Genomic DNA, 19,731 nt, shown 5'->3' on the forward strand with positions numbered 1-19,731 from the left:
GCTTTTTTCTTTTTGCTTATGTGGTGCTGAGGAATCGAACCCAGGGCCTCAGGCATGCAAGGCAAGCGCTCTACCACTGAGCCACCTTCCCAGCCCCAAGAAAAATAATTTATTCACAGGCTTTTTTTCCCCTTGTCAATAGTCCCTAATCAAAGTAACAGCAATTCATGTGGTACTTATAGTATATTATGTGTTATAAGTAATCTAGAGATAGTTTAAAGTATACAAGAAGATGTATGTAGTCTATGTGAAAATGATCATCTGTGGGTTTTGGTAACCTCAAGGGTGTCTTGGAATCATCTCTCTTATATACTGAGTAATGATCTATTTTAAGCCCCCTTCTACATGAATGTAAGCTCTTTGAGAACAGTTGCTTCTGTTTGCATTGTTTATTACCTTGTCCTCAGTGTCTGGTATGAGGTGCTAAATAAATACTAGGTGAAAATGAATAATAAATTTGCCCATTTTTTACAGGGTTCTCTCAGGCTTAGTGTTTGTTTCTTTCTTGTTAGATGACTTTTCTCTTTCCCCAGTGGTGTGAGAAAAAGAACTTTTAATTGATGGAAAAATTGAGGTCAGGACTTTTAATTCAATGAGTATTCCTTGAATGATACAATTCATTAAATTCTCTCTCAAAAGAAACTTTATCTTAGACTAGTCTGTACTGTCTAGAACAATTCAGACACAGCATCCTCTTGCTGCTTTTTTTTTTTGGGGGTACAGTTGTGGGGCCTGAACTCTGGGCCTGGGTGCTGTCCCTCAGCTCTTCAGGGCCTCATGCATGCAAGGCAAGCACTCTACCACTGAGCCACCTTCCCAGCCCCTCAGGGTACTTTTTATGATCTGGATAAATCCTACTTACCCTTTAGTTAAAAGGTAATTCTTTGTTTCTGGATCTTCAAAAATGTTTATATTCTATTAGAGAGCCTGGGAGTATGTAAAGCATGAGCAAACCTGGCAGTATAAATGATAGTGTTGTATAATAGTGCCTGTGATAGCAAGTCTGATATGAAATCTAAATTAAATAGGAGTGAAGAGTGATTAGTAAAACTGTTGACTTGCCAAGTTGATAGTTCTTGTCAAGTAGATCTTGCTTTCATTAAGATGGTAGAAATCCGAGGAAAGACTGTCAGAGGTTGCCAGGACTCAGCTGGAAAGGGAGCTGTGGCTAGCTCAGGGACAGTGCCTAAGCTCTGAGTTCAGTCATTGGTCAACAACCTGTTTTATTGGATATCAACCTGTTATCCTACTACCTAGTAGGATAATAAATAGGTTTTGGCTTTGTGGGTTATATAGTTTCTATTGCACCTACTTAACTATTGTTGTAGGGTGAAAGCAGACATAGGCCATATATAAATAAGTAGGTGTGACTGTGCTTTAGTAAACCTTTAGTGTGTGTGTGTGTGTGTGTGTGTGTGTGCATGCGTTAGTATTTGGGTTTGAATTTAGGGCATGAGTGCTTTCCTTTAGTGTTTTCTCTCAAGGCTGGTACTCTACCACATGAGCCACAGCTTCACTTTTGCATTTTGGTGGTTACTTGGAAGTAAGAGTTGCATGGGTTTACTTTGAACCATAATCCTCAGATCTCAGCTTCCTGAGTAGCTAGGATTACAAGTGTGAGCCACCAGTGCCCGGCTTGTGTCAATCATTGTTATAAACATCTGTATTATTATTCCATGCATATATACAGATAAATAATTGGGTTTAACTCACAGGCTATTGTTGATTTTTGGTCTACACCAAAAGCTCTAGCTAGAAATTAGTCAGAGATCTAGTTTACTTGAGCTTAGCTTTTTTTAAAAAAAACAAAAAACAAAACAAAACATGTTTCCATTTCCTGGAGTTGAGCTTAGCTTTTGAAAGTGAAAATGATTCCCCCTGATTTTGGATTTAGTGGTCCATGATTTTTTTTTTTTTTTTTTGCTTAGGCTGTATTCCTTACCCTTCCTCCAAGAAGTAGAGTTCATGACTTAAATTTGCTGGTTGGTGTCTAAGGATATAGACTGGTCTGGGGAAGGGTAGAAATGGGAGTCTTTGTCCCTTCAATCTCACAGGTTTAGTTGGTTGCTTGTAAAGTGACCAGAGGAGCTAAGAAAATTGAAGGGATTGGTAGGATTGGGAAAGATGATGGAATATGAAGGGGTAACATTGATCAAGATGCATTTTACTTATAAATATGTTGACTTGAATTCTCTTTGTACAACTACTAAAAGATAATAAAAAAAACAAAGAATGCCAAAGCAGTTTTATTCTTGGAATGATATGTGATATTCAACTTCTTTTCTTACATTTTTTTTTTTTTGCCAGTCCTGGGGGTTCAACTCAGGGCCTGGGTATTGTCCCTGGGCTTCTTTTTGCTCAAGGTGAGCACTCTTATCACGTGAGCCACAGTGCCACTTCTGGCTTTTTCTGAGTACTTTATTGGAGATAAGAGTCTTAAGGACTTTCCTGCCCAGGCTGGCTTTGAACTTCGATCTTCAGATCTCAGCCTCCTGAGTAGCTAGTATTACATGCCACCAGAGCCACCAGTGCTGGGCTAGTTTTTCCTTTTTTTTTTTTAACTGGGACAGGAGTTTGAACTCAGGGTTTTGTAATTGCTCCTCTACTTGTTTGTTAGGCTGATGTTCTACCACTTGAGCCATGCCTGTAGCCTGGCTTTTTGCTGTTTTTTTTGGTTGTTTGTGGGGCTTGGGTGCTTTCCTTCAGCTCTTCAGCTCAAGGCAAGCAATCTACCACTTGAGCCACAGCACCACTTCTGGTTTTCTAATGGTTTATTGGAGATAAGAGTCTCAAGGACTTTCCTGCCTGGGCTGGCTTTGAACTGTGATCATCAGATCTCAGCCTCCTGAGTAGCTAGGATTACAGGCATGATCCACTGGCATCCGGCTTTGCTGGTTATTTTAGAGATGAATATCAAAGACTTTTTTTCCCAGGCAGATTTTGGATCTCAATCTACTGATTACCTAGGATTATAGACCTTTAACTGAAGTTTTTCTTCACTGAAATTTGTTTACAATATGTTAGAAATAAGTTTTTAACCCTCTATTATGAGAATGAAGCAAGTGGTTGTTAGGGGTTTGTTATTTATTTTCCCACTTATTCCCTTCTAGTATGGTTATCTATTTGTCCAAAGGCATAAGGGTATCATGGGTATGTGCTTTTGTGTATGTATATGTGTTTCATTTTGTAACATAACTGGTGTTAGAGGTAGTAAGCTAGACTTTGCTGGTGATCACTTTCAAGATCACATGTTTTATTCATGCTTTGGGTGGACAAAAGCTTTTTTAAGATGCTTGAACACAAGAGTGTTTATGCTCTGTCACAGCTGTCATTAGAATTTTTTTTGAGTATTCAGACTTACTGATTATAACTAGAGTCTCACTGTATGAAGTAGCATAGCTGACTTAAAACTTTATGGTCAGTGTTTATTTACTGTCCATTTAAAGCTTAGTTTTAAAAATAATTTTGCAAACTTTCAATTTGATTTCGTTCGTATGGATGTAATTTATTGAGCAAATTATGTTATATAAAGTAATTGTAGTAGAAAAATCAAAAGCCTGTTTTTCTTTTTTGAATGACCTAAAGGTGATAATCTGTTATAAATAAAAGTGCACACATTTTCTAGATCACTACCTTAATTAGAAATTACAGATCACATGCAGAATAGCCTTGCTGAATTACTACTGTTAAACATAATGTCAGTGATTATATTTCTGCATATTTAAAATGTGAACTTCAAAGTAATCTGAATGAAATACTTGAAAAAGTGCATCCATTGTTGCCTTTTTATTCTTTACAGATTTTGTATATATCATCTAATGAATATGCCAGCCTATTTTTCAGAATTAATATTCAGTGACTTTATTGTCCTTTATAATAGTATAGTATTGTTCATTTTTGCTCAGTGATTTTTTTTCTTCAAACATTTTATTTATTTATTTTTTATTGTGAAAATACTGTACAGAAGGGTTACAATTACATGGGCAAGATAATGAGTACATTTCTTTTTTATTTTTTATTGTGAAAAAATGTACAGAGGGTTCAAACATTTCTTTATATATATACTTAGATAAATTTATTGTAAAGATACTGTAGAGAGGGGTTACAGTTACATGAGTAAGGTAATAATTACATTTCCTATCGAGCATTGTTACCCCCTCTTCAATATTTCATTGAGATTAAGTGACTACATAAATTTCACAATACTTTAGCATAGTTATGCTTAGCTACAGACACAGATGCCTTTTAATCTTCACAATGATAGTCATCATTATTTTAATCTACTTAGCTTATGAGCTCTATGACCTTTAACAAAGAAACTATTTCTTAAAAATCAGGTGGTATGGGCTGGGAAGGTGGCTCAGCGGTAGAGCGGTTGCCTTGCATGCTCAAGGCCCTGGGTTCGATTCCTCAGCACCACATAAGCAAAAAGAAAAAAGCCGGAAGTGGCGCTGTGGCTCAAGTGGTAGAGCACTAGCCTTGAGCTGAAGAGCAGAGGGACAGCGCCCAGGCCCAGAGTTCAGGCCCCACAACCGGACCCAAAAAAAATAAATAAATAAAAATCAGGTGGTATGTATATTTCTTTCCTTTTGCTTAGTGTCAGCTGTTCCATTTCTCTTTCATTCCCTCCCTCACCACTGCCTTGAGTTGTCCAGTGCAACTGATGGGCCTCTCTGTTGTATTTTTTACCTGTTTTCTACTGATCCTCTGCTCTGCTCCCACCTTCCCTCAGATGTGCATGCCACTTAGTGATTTCTTTTAAAAATTTCTATTTTGTATGTGTGTGTTTTGGTTACTGTGGTTGAGCCTTGAGCTCTTGCTTATTTCTTGTTTAAATTTTTTGCTTCAGAGTATTGATCTATTTTGATATTTTGCTGGTTAATTGGAAATAAGAATCTTACGGACTTTTCTGCCTGGTCTGCCTTTGACCTGTGATCCTGAGATCTCAGCTGCTTGAGTAGCTTGGATTAAACACATGAGCCACCAGTATCCAACTTAGCAATGTATTCGTATATTAAATGTAGAAGTGAAAAGATTGCAAAATTTTGCTGGAATGGACTTTTATAATCTGTTGTCTATTACAGAATTAGTATTTTTCAGTTTTACTAAGGCATAATTGATGTTTTATAACTGTACCTGAATGTATTTTTTTTGTCAGTCATGGAGCTTAATCTCTGGGGCTGGGTGCTGTCCCTAAGCTCTTCAGCTCAAGGCGAGCGCTCTACCACTTGAGCCACAGTACCTACTTCCGTTTTTTTCTGTGTATGTGTATGTGGTACTGAGGAATCAAACCCAGGGCCTCATGCATGCGAGGCAAGCACTCTATCACTGAGCCACCTTCCCAGCCCTGCATGAATCTATCTATTCAAACACACCTCTCAAACAAGATGGTGGTCTTTCTTATCAGTCAGCTCCAAGATTTCTCTTACTTGTTTGTGTTATCTCCCTCTCTATTTCTTTTCTCCTGAGGCCAGATCTGTTTTCTGACAGTATAGACTAGTTTTTTTTTTTTTACTGGAATTTTCTGTAAATGCAATCATACAGTATATAGTATTTTTATTTAGCTTATTTCATTTTGACATTGTTATTCAACTATAATTATTTTGTGATTTTTATAGGTTGTTGTCTGTATGAGTAGTTCTTCACCTTTTTTTTTTTTTGGGTTGTTGTTGGTCATGGGGCCTGTACTCTGGGCCTGTGTCCCCCAGCTCTTCAGCTGTAGACCAGCGCTCTACCACTTGAGCCTCAGCCCCACTTCTGGCTTTTTCTGCTTACTTGGTGCTGAGGAATTGAACCCAGGGCCTCATGTATGCAAGGCAAGCACTCTACCGCTGAGCCACCTTCCCAGTGCCTTATTTTTATTTTTTTGGTTAGTCATGGGGCTTGAACTCTGGGCTTGGGCGCTGTCCCTGTACTCTTCAGCTCAAGGTGAGCACTCTACTGCTTGAGCCACAGCACCACTTCCTGGTTTCCTAGTGGTTTATTGGAGATAAGAGTCTCATGGACTTTACTGCTCGGGCTGGCTTTGAACCATGAACCTCAGATCTCAGCCTCCTGAGTAGCTAGGATTACAGATGTGAATCACTAGCACCCAGACAGTTCTTCACTTTTTATTTCTGAATACCCAACCTTTCTGCTTCCTTCCCTTCCTCTTTTGGGTAATGCCTAGGTATGTAATGACTAAAATATATGTTTTTCAATTTTAATGAAGCTATCATTTTTTAAAGAAGCTATCAGTTTTAGCTAGGTAGTTTTTTTTTTCCAGTCCTAGGGCCTGAACTCAGGGTCTGGACATTGTCCCTGAGCTTCTTTTATTCAAGGATAGCACTCTACCACTTGACATAGCACCACTTCCAGCCTTTTCTGTTTATGTGCTACTGAGGAATGGAACCCAGAGATTCATGCATGTCAAACAAGCACTCTACCACTAAGCCATATTCCCAGTTTTTTTTAAAACTTTATATTTCCAGCAGCATTTAAGGATTCTTGTAGTTGTTTTTTGGAGTCAGTTTTATGTTTGGGAGTATAGCAGAAGGCAAATATTTAGGTTTTTCTCCCAGAACTTTATGATGTATCTTTTTTAGAGAATTTATGAAAATTTGAAGCCCTTTTTTGGTAAGATATCACAGCTTTTGTCCTTCTTTTCCTTAGTCTGACAAATGGAAGAAAATGTATCATTAGTAATACTTGTATTTGAAGTATTTAGTTTTCCGATTGTTAAAACTTGAATTGAGTGAAGTTGATAGATACAGCTCTTGAAAGTCTTACAAAAGTGTTCGAGTGGGAATAAGTTAGCAGGTTATAAATTTTCTTTGAAAAATCTAAGCCATTCATAAGGTACAAGTGTTTAAATTTCACACATGTTCCTCAGTCAAACACTATTGTATTTTTTCTAGCATTAAAAATAGATGTTTGCTAGGCGCCGATGGCTCACACCTCTAATGCTATCTACTCAAGCAGCTGCTGAGAGGATCATGGTTCAAAGCCAACCTTGGGTTGGCAAGTTTGTGAGACTTTTATCTTCAATTAATCACAGAAAAAGCCAGAAATGGTGCTGTGACTCAAGTGGTCGAATCTAGCTTTGGTCACAAAGAGAATCAGGGATTGCGCCTAGGCCCTGAGTTCAAGTCCCAGGATTTTGCAAAAAAACAAAAACAAAAGATGTTTATATTCTGTTTCAGTGAAATGATTAGTTTGTACTTAGGTGTTATAAATAAAAATATAAACATTTTTCTACATTACTACTTTAATTAGGAATTACAGAGCATAGTATATGGGTTACTTAAAATTCCATTCCATTTGATACATAACACATTGGAACAGATATAAACCTAAGGAAACAGATATGTCATACACATTGTGGGTCATAAGAATATATGCATATATTTTGGTGCAGGTACTGGGGCTTGAACTGAGAGCCTGGGCACTGTGCCTTAGGTTTTTTTTGCATAAGGCTCTACCACCTGAACTATATTTCTGCTTCTAGCTTTTTGCTGGTTAATGGGAGATAAGAGCTTCATGGATTTGCCTGATGGGCTGGCTTTGAACCATGATTCTTATATCTCAATCTACTGAGTAGCTGTGATTACAGGTGGGAGCCATTGGTACCTGGCTCATGAACATGTTTTGAGAGAAATAGGGTATAGAATTGCCTCTATGAATTAAATTATTTTTCTTTTTTTCATACAAATGGTGTCTGTACATTGTGTCTGTACACAATGTCATCATGGTAACAGCAGAAGCAAAATGCATATAGAGTTACTGATATATTAAGAGTAGAATGACACCCGGGCACCAGTGGCTCACGCCTGTAATCCTAGCTACTCAGGAGGCTGAGATCTGAGGATCACAGTTCAAAACCAGTGGGGCAGGAGAGGCCCTGAAACTCTTATCTCCAATAAACCACCAGAAAACCAGAAGTGGTGCTGTAGCTCAAGTGGTAGAATGCTAGCCCTGAGTTGAAGAGCTGAGGGACAGTGCTCAGGCCCAGAGTTCAAGCCCTATGATTGACAAAATAAAAAAAGAATAGAATGACAGCTTGAAGTTTTACCAGGTCCATGTCTGATTGGCCCTTTTTAGTTCACCATAGGAGATTAACATGGATAACAGTGCACAGTGTTTCTTTCCCTTCCTTTACCTCCCTCCTCTACCTGTAATGCTTATATTTTACAACTGTGTTATATATGTAAGATAAACTAAATTATTGATTCTAAGAATGACGGTGGTCCAGTTTCATGAACCTAAACTTTTGTTGATTAACATTCCAAACTCTTCTGCCTAAAAGAAATATGTAAATCCCTTTATTTGTCTAACTTATCAAATGCATTGTTTGATTTTCATGGTTTGCTAAGAATTAATAGTGTTGATCTCTTTCATTTGCCTGAGTGATCAAGAACTGATGAGGCAGTGCTACAATATAGAAGAAAATTACTTAAGTCATGTTATAGGTGTTGGATTTCACCCTTTTGCTTGCCATAAACCTATTTTGTGATCTTAGTCAAGTTACATTTTCATCTGTAGAATGTGTTGTCTGAAGAAGAGGAAGCCAACTTAAAAAAAATTTACTAAGTTAAAACACTGTTATTTTGGTTATTGCTAAAAGCTAATGGCCTTACTAGAAATGACATAACAACTTTTGAACATGTGTATATTTCATCTGTTACAGGATGCTTCAATCTGGATCCCAACAGAGTACTGGATGTCATTTTAGAAGTATTTGAATGCAGGCCAGAACACGATGACTTCTTTATATCTTTATTAGAATCTTACATGAGTATGTGTGAACCGCAAACACTGTGTCATATTCTTGGGTTCAAATTCAAGTTTTATCAGGTAAAAATATATGTATAGGTTCACTTCATAATTTTATGTGTATAATTTAGTTTGAGTTTTGTTTACAAGTGAGTGGTTTCAGGTCAGACATTCTAGCAGAGAAGATAAGTTAATGGAGAGCTAACAATATGTTGTGATAAGTACTATATGGATAGTTTGAATAATGTGAAAGCATAATTAAATTTGCCTCAGGAGATACAGGATCAGGGAAAAACATTGTTTTTTTAGCCTGTCCCTTGAAGCATTTTTTGGTGGTACTGGCATTTGAACTCAAGGCCTTCTGCTTTCTAGGCAGGAGTTCTACCACTTAAACCATACCTCCCCTCACACCTTCTTTGGCTTTAGTTATTTTTCAGATAGGGTCTTACACTTTTGCTCAGGGTGGCTTCACACTTCAGTCCTCTTCCCTAGGGCTTCCTTTGTAGGTGGTATCATTGATGGGTGCTGTCATTTCTGACTAGCTGATTAAGATGACATCTTGTTAAGCTTTTTCCTGGGCTATCCTCCAATTGCAAGCATCTTGATCTCTGCCTCCCAAGTAGCTGAGATTACAGGCTTGAGCCACACTAATCCTGGTGTTGTTGAGAGTTTTCTATATAGGAATATAGGAATAATGAACTGTGAGAATGAAGCCTACAAGTCATTAATATAGACAAAAACAGAGATTCAAATGTTCCTTTAGATTTTAATAGGTACCACGATTACCTTGAGCTTAAGAACATAAAATAAACTTGAATTCCAAGGGTGGACAAAATTTAATTTGTCCCATGATGAATTAGAATTTAGGTTAGGGCTGGTAGATTTCAGAGCATACCACAGTGAATATGATGACTTACTGTATAACATCAAGTTAATGGAATGCTATTTTTTAAATTTAACATCTTAAAAAATAAAAATCTTTATGTAAAAATATTCTTCATAATGTAATAATCTTGTGAGCTGAATTAAAGTATACATGGACAGTTTGACAATATTTGAATAATCCTTTTTTGTAGATTATGGGAATTTTCTTATATAAGAAATATCCCAAAATACTTGATTTATGTCCAAGGCGTGGTGGCACACCACGGGAGGCGGAAATCAGGAGGATTGAAGTTCCTGGGCAAGAAGTTACCGACACTCCACTCAACAAATAAGCTGGGCATGGTGGCACATGCCTGTAATTCAGCTATGAGAGAAGCATAGGTGGGAGAATAGCAGTCCGAGGCCGGCCCCAGGCAAAAAAGTGAGACTTTATCCAAAAAATAAAGCATAAAAAGGTCTGGGGATGTGGCTCAAGTGATAAGAGCACTGCCTACAAGGAATGAGGTTCTGAATGCAAATGTCAGTACCAAACAAAAAAAAGTTCAAAACAACAAAAGCCCATTACACAAACAAATGCACAAACAGCTTGATTTAGAAATAACCTGTCACTGGAAGGAGTAGTTCTTATAATACTTCCTTGTTTCTATTGTCAGACGGGGTCTTTAAATTGTGAGAATCTGTAGTGTTAAGGGCCTCTTTGAGTGGAAGAAGCATTGTCAGAGATTTTTAGATTGTTTGTGGTCTTGGAAGGAAAGTTACGAATATTAAGAACTATATATGGGATGTAACCTAAGGGATATAACTTAATGTCTATTCTCCTATGCATGTATGGTCAACTTGTTTATTGGTCCCTTGCCTAATTCCATCTTCATTTTCCATTACTGCCTGAAAATATTTGTCCCCCTCATTGTACTCCTCATTTTTATCAATTTGTAATTGTTTGACTCAACAGGCTGCCTTTTTTCTTCACTTAATGCTATTTCTTTAGGCAGAATTGACTATTCTTGATTTAAGAATGATTTTGTTTTAGTATCAGCCTGTGATCAGCTGTTGGGAATGTTTTAAACATGACAAATTTTGAGCCTAAGGCAGGTCCATCTCTATTCCTCTGAAAGAGATCACTACAATAGACAATTTATGGAGAACATTAGTACAGCATGACAGACAACAGGAAGAGAATTACTAGAAAGTGTTAGTGTACTAAAAGAAAAGCTTGGTTGAAGTTACCTTGTCACAAGAAAGAAGGATAAGATGATCATTCTCACCTATGTCATAAACCCTTCATTTTTGGATTTAAAATGAAGTAATAGGAGTAATTCTGTATAATATTTAGGCTTTATTAAACTCCAAATTAATTTATTTAGGTTATATTGCTTGAGTACCTCTTATGTGTAACTGTTCTAGGTGATGGAGTGACATACATAATACAAACCAATGCCTTCTTGCCTTGGTTCATAACTGACCCTCTACCACTTGAACACACTTAAGATTAATTAGAGATGAAATTTCTAGGATTTGTCTGCCTGGGCGGGCTCTGAACCACAATCTAAAGAATTCAGCATCCTGTATAGCTAGAATTATAGGTATGAGCCACTAATACCCAGCTTCCTGTTTACATTCTAAATAAGTTAAATATTACCATTGAAAGTGATCACCAACATGGGAAAATGTGCAGCAGGATAAGGAGAATGAGTCCTGGACTTACAGATTGCAGTTTTAAGTAAAATAATTAAAAAGCTATGATTTAAGCAAAGATCTGAAGAATGTGGGAATGTAAACTGTGCAGATGTCTATTGAACAGCCTTAGACAAAACGAATAGCTAGTACTATGGTCGTAAAATGTGACCAATGTAGCTACATCAGAGATGATGGCGGTTGGATCATAAGAATTAGTGCAGGGTTTTTAACTTTGATGTTATATGGAACCCATGGAGGGTTTCTGGTAGGAGATGGATGTTACCTTAGCTTTTCCTTATGTTTCTCTCATAGGTTTTTATTTTATTATAAGCATTTGCAGACATATAGAAAAGACTAAGTGATATATTTGATTATAACTTCATAACCTAGAATTAAGTTCACTAACACATAGTCATTTTTTATAATATTAATTTATATTATATTTATTGTGACAGTTTCTCCTTAATATTGAAGTTGATACTGTTTAGAAGAGGGTGCTAGGTGCTGGTGGCTCAGGCCTGTAACCCGTTACTCAGAAGGTTGAGATCTGAGGATCAAGGTTTAAAGCCAGCCCAGGTATATCACAGCAAACAAGCTGGATCTTGTCTGATCTTAGGAAAAAAAAAACAAAATGAAAAAAAATTAGGGAAATTTTTTGCTGGTGGGCCATGCCTGCAAAACATTTGGTATATGATGGGACAGACATGTGTGCTTCTTCTTGGATGACCAAAGCTGTTTCTATTGATAATTTTCTATGAATTTCATTTTTTCTTCTTTTTTTCTTTTGGTTGGTCATGGGGCCTGAACTCTGGGCCTGGGCACAGTCCCTCAGCTCTTCAGCTCAAGGCTAGTGCTCTACCCCACAGCGCCACTTCAGGCTTTTTTTTTTTTTTTCTATTTATGTGGTGATGAGGAATTGAACCCAGGGCCTCATGTATGCAAGGCAAGCACTCTACCACTGAGCCACCTTCCCAGCCCCTTTCTATGAATTTCAAATCATATTGTGAATATCCAACAGGTCATTGGCAGAGAAAAAGGTTTCCTTTCTACTTCGCTTTAAAGTAAGGACATTATTTTATTTAACCATGCTGTCAATTCATACCAAATTAAGTTACTCTCATATAAGAAAACTAGACCATGTTTAGATTTTATAATATTTTACAGTATTAGTTCACAGCTGCTCTGTTCAAATGATGACTCTAGCTGGGCACAGGTGCCTTATACCTTGTAATCCTAGTTACTCAGAAGGTTGAGATCTGAGGATCTTGGTTTGAATCCAGCCTGGACAAAAAAGTCTGAGAGTCTTGTCCCCAATTAGCCACCAAAAGGCAGAAGTGGATCTGTGGCTCAAGTAGTAGAGTATTAGCATTGAGCCCACAATTTCAGGAACATTCCAGGACACACTCCCCCCCTTCCCTCTCTTTCCCTCCTCTCTCTCCCCCTTCTCTCTCTCACACACGTGCATGCGTGCATGCACACACGATGATCCAAAATGACAGATAGCATAGGATATTTCAGTCTTTTTTAAATCACAATAGCCCTGCATCCAATTATTGATCTTTTTTTAATTTTAATTTTATTTTCTAATAAGTTTTTTATTGTGAAAATACTGTACAGAGGGGTTACAGTTATATGAGCAAGGTAATGAGTACATTTCTTATCAAGCATTGTTGCCTCCTCCTTTGTCAATTATTGATCTTGATTTGTTGATGAAACCATTTTCTAGAGGATAGTATCTTTTGGATTATCTAATTACTTTTTCATAGTTGGTTTAATTAAGTATTTTACAAGTTATATGTATTTCATATTGTATAATATTTAATGTTTATATTTAAATGGTTCAGTAAGTTAATGATAATCTGATTCTTCATTATGTTATGTTCAATCTCATCACTTGCAAGGTATCTGTATGTTGATACTTTGACACAATATGAATGTCTGCTTTATCATCCACCTTACGTTGAATAATTTAGAATCTATAGATTAACCCTTAAGGGTTTTAAATTGCTGACATAATCAATTTTATCATGCCCTCTATATCTATTAGCTGTATTTATTTAACAGAAGAATTGTCCATTGTCAGCTAAAGTCATTTGGTTTCCCTGAAATGCAGTGCTTACTAGAAAGTCAGGATAAGTGCTTTAATTTTCTTCATTTAATGACCAGGTATTGGAATGAAATGGTTTTGTAGAAGCAACCTTTAATCCTAACTTGAGTAGTGAGAGGGACGGGTGGGACAGATGAAGAAGGCAGGAGAATAAGAATGAGAATGAACGAGAATGCAAGTTTGTTGAGCACCTGTATATATTTGTGTTGACTTAAGTTTTCAAAGGATCTATCTGATTATGGTAGCAGTGTATGCTGATGATATTACAAATACATTTTTTGGGGGGGGTCTGGTCGTGGGGCCTGAACTCTGGGCCTGGGCGCTGTCTCTCAGCTCTTCAGCTCAAGGCTAGTGCTCTACCACTTGAGCCACAGTGCCACTTCCGGCTTTTTTCTTTTTGCTTATGTGGTGCTGAGGAATCGAACCCAGGGCCTCATGAATGCAAGGCAAGCAATCTACCACTGAGCCACCTTCCAAGCCCGTATGAATACATTTTGAAGGTATTCCCAGTATTTGCTTGTGGGTCAAATAGAGAATATGAGAAAGTTGAGTTAAGGAATATTTTGAAGGTTTTTGGATTGATAATTAAAATGATGGTGTTATTATCAACTGAGATGGGAAGACTTTCAGGTGCAGTAGAATCGGATGTTGTAGGCAGCAATCTATAATTCAGTTGTGATTATGTTATGTTTGATATATCTGTTAGGTATCCAAGTATAAATAACTGATATATGAGTCTGGTAACTAGATCTGAGTAAATAGCTGGATGTATGAATCTGGTGTTTTAGAACAAATATCAAGACTACAAATAGAAATGTATCTTATCAAGAGCATATAAATACTACTGAAAGTTGTGATGCAGAAGAAACTACCACAGATTTGTAATAGGAAGATTAAGAGAACCAGTGATGGATCTCTGAGATACATCAGTATTAACGGGGTAGTGCAGAAGAAGCAGAACCAGGAAGAAAGAGAAGAGAAGAACTGGATTTGGTAGCTGTGCCATTAGTCCTAGCACTGCTGGGCCAGGAGAATCATGAGTTTCAGGCCAGTGAAGCCTTGTCTCAGAAAATAGGGGGGAAAAACGGTGGAGAAGGAACAACATGTAAAGTAAGAGTCAAGCAGAATGTGGCATTTTGGAAGCTAAATGGAGGAAGAAAAGATAAACTTTGTCAAATGTTTTGATATTATTTATTTTTGTGCCAGTGTTAGGGATTTATCTCAGAGATTTGCATTCACATTCAGCTTTTTTGCTCATAGCTGGACTTGTACTGCTTGAGCCATGCCTCCAGTCCAGCATTATGAACATTTATCAGATATATACCCTCAGACCTTTTCTGTCTGTGCTAGCTTCAAACTGAGATCCTTAGATCTCAGTTCCCTTGGTACCTAGTATATACAAGAACTGCTTGTGCTCTGCTTGACCTATCATTTAAGTCTGAAACTTGATGAATGCAGTTATGTTAAAAGAAGACCAAAATTGATTGTTTTAGTAAAATTTATTATATTTAACAGAATAGAAATAGTGGAATTGGAGACAGGGAGAATCAACAACTCTGTGCAGACAAATGGGTTGGTAAATGGTAGGTAAAGTGAACTCAAGGAAGTAAGTCCTTTTTGTAATACTGGGAGAGAGAACAGATTTGTCCGCTGCTAGAAATGATTGAGCAGAAAGAGTGAAACTGGTTATAGTAGGAGAGAAAGGAAAGAATTAGAAAATAGCATGGGATTCAGTGCTGTAATAGATGGACTGACTCTAGGAGCAGAGACTTCAACTGTAATAGCTATGGAGGTAGCATATGTAGGTGCAGTTAAGTATGGTTGTTAAGTGTGATTGTGGGAGTTTGGAGAAACTCAGCAGTCACTATTTTTTTCACAGAATTTCAAATTATCATCTGAGAAAAGAGGGGATGAGACATTTAAGAAAGTGTTGACTATAGTGGAAGAGACGACTAGAATATTACAGTCATACACTTGTGGTTGCTTTGGGTAATAGTAAAGTTTGTGGTTGCTTTGGGTAATAGTAAAGTTTTGGATATAGAGCGAATGACTAGGATAGTGTCAAGGAGAAGATTTTTGAAAGAAAGGAGTTTGAGGAACTGAAAGGCCTGTATGCGTATGAAGATCTCCAAAATTTAAGAAAGGTGTATGTTGGGCATGGTGCTATGTACTTGTAGCCCCAGCTTCTTGAGAGGTAGTTGTATTTAGGAGGTGAATACTAGCCTATAAAACATAGGTAGGAAAACCCTATTTCAGAGAGAGGGGTGGGGGGAAGAAAGAAGAGGGGGTGGGAAGAGAGAGCAGAGAGAGTAGGGTCCAAAGGAGGTTGATAGTGAGTCTGAAGTTAATTGCAAGTCAGAAATGAAAGGCTGAGATTTGACAATTGCAGTTCAAAGCCAGCCTGGTCAAGAAGGTCTGTGAGACTTTTATCTCCAGTTAACCACAGAAAGCCAGAATTGGATCTGTGGCACAAAGTGGTAGAGCACTAGATTTGAGTAGAAAAGCTCGAACAGTGCCCAGGTCCTGATTTCAAGTGCCATGACTGGAAAAAAAAAGTGAATAAATGCCCCCATCAAAATAGTCTAGTTTGTAGAGCTTCCTATTTTTGTTGATAATCCCCATCCCAGTTGTGGAAAGAGCTTTTAAGACAGGTTTTATTTTTAGTGTTGAGCAAAATAACAGTGTTTGAGTTTTGTTTGCATTTGACCACTTAGATATTTCTGATTTTTTTTTCTCATGGACTCCAAGCAGTTTAAAACTTAGCTTTAATGTTGATAGCATTCGAAGATCCTTGTTTTTCTGTAAGGCCCTCGTGGCTGGACTAGAATTTGCCTCAATATTCTGTAGTTTAAAATATTGATTTAACCAGAAGCTGGTAGCTCATGCCTGTAATTTTAGCTTCTCAGGCTGAGATATGACGATCACTGTTCAAAGCCAGTCTAGGCAAGAAAGTCTATGAGGCACTTATTTCAGATAAACTACCACAAAGTTGGAAGTAGAGCTATGGTCCAAGAGGTGCAGCACTATCCTTGAGCAAAAGGCTCAAGAACAGTGCCCAGGCCTGAGTTCAGGACAAAATTTTTTAAAAAATAAATACAAAAGAAAGAAAATGTCTGGAGCTGGGAATGTGGCTTAGTAGTAGAGTGCTTGGCTAGCATGCCTGAAGTCCTGGGTTCGATTCCTCAGTACCACATACACAGAAAAAGCCAGAAGTGGTGCTGTGGCTCAAGTGGTAGAATGCTAGCCTTGAGCAAAAGAATCTCAGGGACAGTGCTTAGGCCCTGAGTGTAAGCCCCAGGACTGGCAAAAAAAAGTCTATTTAGCCATCTGAATGTGTATAGACACTTATTTAAAAGGGGAAGTTAGTATACATGTAGATATATGTAACATGAAATCCAAGAAATAAAGGTATAAGGAAAAAGTACAAAGCAAAGTCATAGTTTTTGTACTTCCACATTTATCCTTTCACTTCTATTTGCATGTTCACTGAGAACTACTTGAAAAAACGAGTGAAGAAATTACACATACAAATATAGACAAACATGAATATTGAAATTAACTCCAATATTAATGTGCTTTTAAAAGTTGTCTATAACACTAACCCTCTATACATTCCTTTTATAACAATAAAAAATAAGTTTTTTAAAGGTATCTTTCCAGAATTGATTTCTTTGTGATCATCAGATTTTTCAATGTTGAAAGGAATGCTGACATAACCAGTTTTATCCTGAATTCAGATGTTTAATAGATTTAATTTTGATAAGAACATTTAACTTTATGCTTGAGTTATTAGATATAATTGTTCTTAATTATTGGAGGCAAAGATATGATTTAAATTGTTGTTACTCTAAGTAGAAATTATTCTTTTGTTTTTTAAGGAACCAAGTGGTGAGACTCCATCATCTTTATACAGAGTTGCAGCTGTACTTCTACAATTTAATCTTATTGATTTAGATGATCTTTACGTACATGTAAGTCAATTCAACTGGGCTGCAAAGAATATTTGGTTGTCCATACCAGGGGAGGGAAGAGGAGTAGGTAACAATATAATATTCCATGATTGATTCCAGGTGCTCAGTTCTTAGTTTATGAAGACATAATTGCACTATTAATTTCTGTTTACTTTGTAAAGTGAGTTAATTCCTTGGCCAGTTGTAGATTTAACGGTGAATTAAAAAGTTCAAGTTGCTTTAATCAGCAGCACAGCATGTCTTAATGGAGACAATCCAAATTTAATTGTTGTATTAGGCTTTTTGGGTGTATGTGTGTGTGTGTATGTGTGTGTGTGTGTGTGTGTGTGTGTGTGTGTGTGTGTGTGTGCAATCCAGGATTAATTGTTGTATTTGGCTTTTTGTGTGTGTGTGTGTGTGTACACGGCATGTCTTAATGGAGACAATCCAAATTTAATTGTTGTATTAGGCTTCTTGGTGTGGGGGTGTGGGTGTGGGTGTGGGTGTGGGTGTGGGTGTTCGTTCCTGGGCACTGTCTTTTTGTGGGGGGCTTAAAGTCAGGGCCTGAGTGCTGTCCCTGAACTCTTGCTCAAGGCTAGTACTCTACCACTTTGAGCCACAGTGCCACTTCTGGTTTCTGCAGATTAATTGGAGGTGAGTCTCACAGACCTTCCTTCCCGGGTTGGCTTTGAACCCTGATCCTCATACCTCAGGCTCCCCAGTAGCTAAGATTACAGGTGCAGGAGCCACCAGTGCCAGGCTAGATTATCCATTTCTATTAGATAGAAACATTTATCTTGTAGTTCACTATTGCTTCTAGCAGAAATTATTAATAGTGTTTTGACTGTAATTTTCCTTGTGTCAGGGTTATTACATAAAATGTTTACAGTAACTGTCACAGACACACTCAAAAGGGAACTGTATTGAGATACTTGAGTCTTCCTCACAGTGGAGGGTGGAGTATACACGTATTAGTTTCTCATTCGTAAAAATGTAGATACTTCATTTTTAGCTTAATTTAGAATAAAGGATAAAAAAGTTACAGGTTTTTTTCTTCTTTTTGGCCAGTCCTGGGGTTTGAACTCAGGGCCTGGGCACTGTTCCCAAGCTTCTTTTGCTCAAGGATAGCACTCTACCACTTGAGCCATAGTACCACTTCTGGCCTTTTCTGTGTATGTAGTACTGAGGAATTGAACCCAGGGCTTCATGCATGCTAGGCAAGCACTTTACCACTAAGCCACATTTCCAGCCCCAACTTGACATTTTTTTGTTTGGAAGGTTCACGTCTAACAATTTAAATTTAATCCATGTGCAGTACTTCAATTTGGAATTTGGCTGTAATTTCAAGGAAAAATACATGGTTTGGGGTTTGGATTAGTGTGTGTGTGTGTGTGTGTGTGTGTGTGTGTGTGTGTGTGTGGAATTTGGCTGTAATTTCAAGGAAAAATACATGGTTTGGGGTTTGGATTAGTGTGTGTGTGTATGTGTGTGTGTGTGTGTGTACAGGACCTTGCAACTAACTAGGCATGTAGTCTACCTCTGAGTGACATTTCCAGTGTTTTCAGTAGAACACGTAAATATTTTCTTGGGTAAATTTATGAATTCAGTGGTAAACATTATTGTTATATTATTTCAGGATCTTTAACATAAAGAGCATACAAAATTTTGCTACCTGATTTAAAAATATTTCCAAAGTCTTAAATACTACCAATAGTTGTGACATTTATTTATTTTAAATTTTTATTTTTTGTGAACATACTGTATAGAGGGGTTACAATTACATGGGCAAGATAATGAGTACATTTCTTATCAAGCATTGCAGCCTCCTCCTTTGTTTACCCTTCACATCCCTTCCCAGCCTCCCCCCGGTGACACTTATTTAGAAGAAAAATCATAGTCACAAATGGACTAGACTTATATCAGTTGAAAATAGCTTTTGATTTTTGAATAAGAAAGTTTATTAGCTGCTAATAAAAGTTTAATCAATCTCTTTTAGCTTCTTCCAGCTGATAGTTGCATTATGGATGAACATAAACGAGAAATTGTGGAAGCTAAGCAAATTGTTAGAAAACTTAACATGGTTGTATTGTCTTCTGAAAAAATGGATGAGAGAGAAAAAGAAAAGGAGAAAGATGACGACAAAGTAGAGAAGGTACATCATTCCTATAAAATTAACATTATAATTGTGAAATTTAACTTCTAATAGTCACCTTACAGAAACATAATTGTAAAATTTTGATTGTTTTAATGATCACAAACAAGGGTAGATACTAAAGCTACCAGCACAACTATGTTTATTGCAGCATTATTTACCATAGCTAAGATATGGAACCAACCCAGATGCCCCTCAGTAGATGAATG

General features: G+C 37.3%; 1 protein-coding gene across 1 annotated transcript in view; it reads left to right on the plus strand.

Annotated features, from left to right (window-relative positions):
* Thoc2 (THO complex 2) overlaps positions 1-19,731 on the plus strand; it is a 146,066-nt gene that overhangs the window by 35,927 nt on the left and 90,408 nt on the right. The window contains exons 8-10 of the mRNA XM_013018075.1: positions 8,666-8,832; positions 17,299-17,391; positions 19,367-19,522. Of these exons, the coding sequence (XP_012873529.1) occupies positions 8,666-8,832; positions 17,299-17,391; positions 19,367-19,522 (416 nt within the window). The remainder of the gene's footprint in view (positions 1-8,665; positions 8,833-17,298; positions 17,392-19,366; positions 19,523-19,731) is intronic.

The sequence above is a fragment of the Dipodomys ordii genome, unplaced genomic scaffold (genome assembly GCF_000151885.1).
Source record: "Dipodomys ordii isolate 6190 unplaced genomic scaffold, Dord_2.0 Scaffold38, whole genome shotgun sequence".
Taxonomy (NCBI): Eukaryota; Metazoa; Chordata; class Mammalia; order Rodentia; family Heteromyidae; genus Dipodomys; species Dipodomys ordii.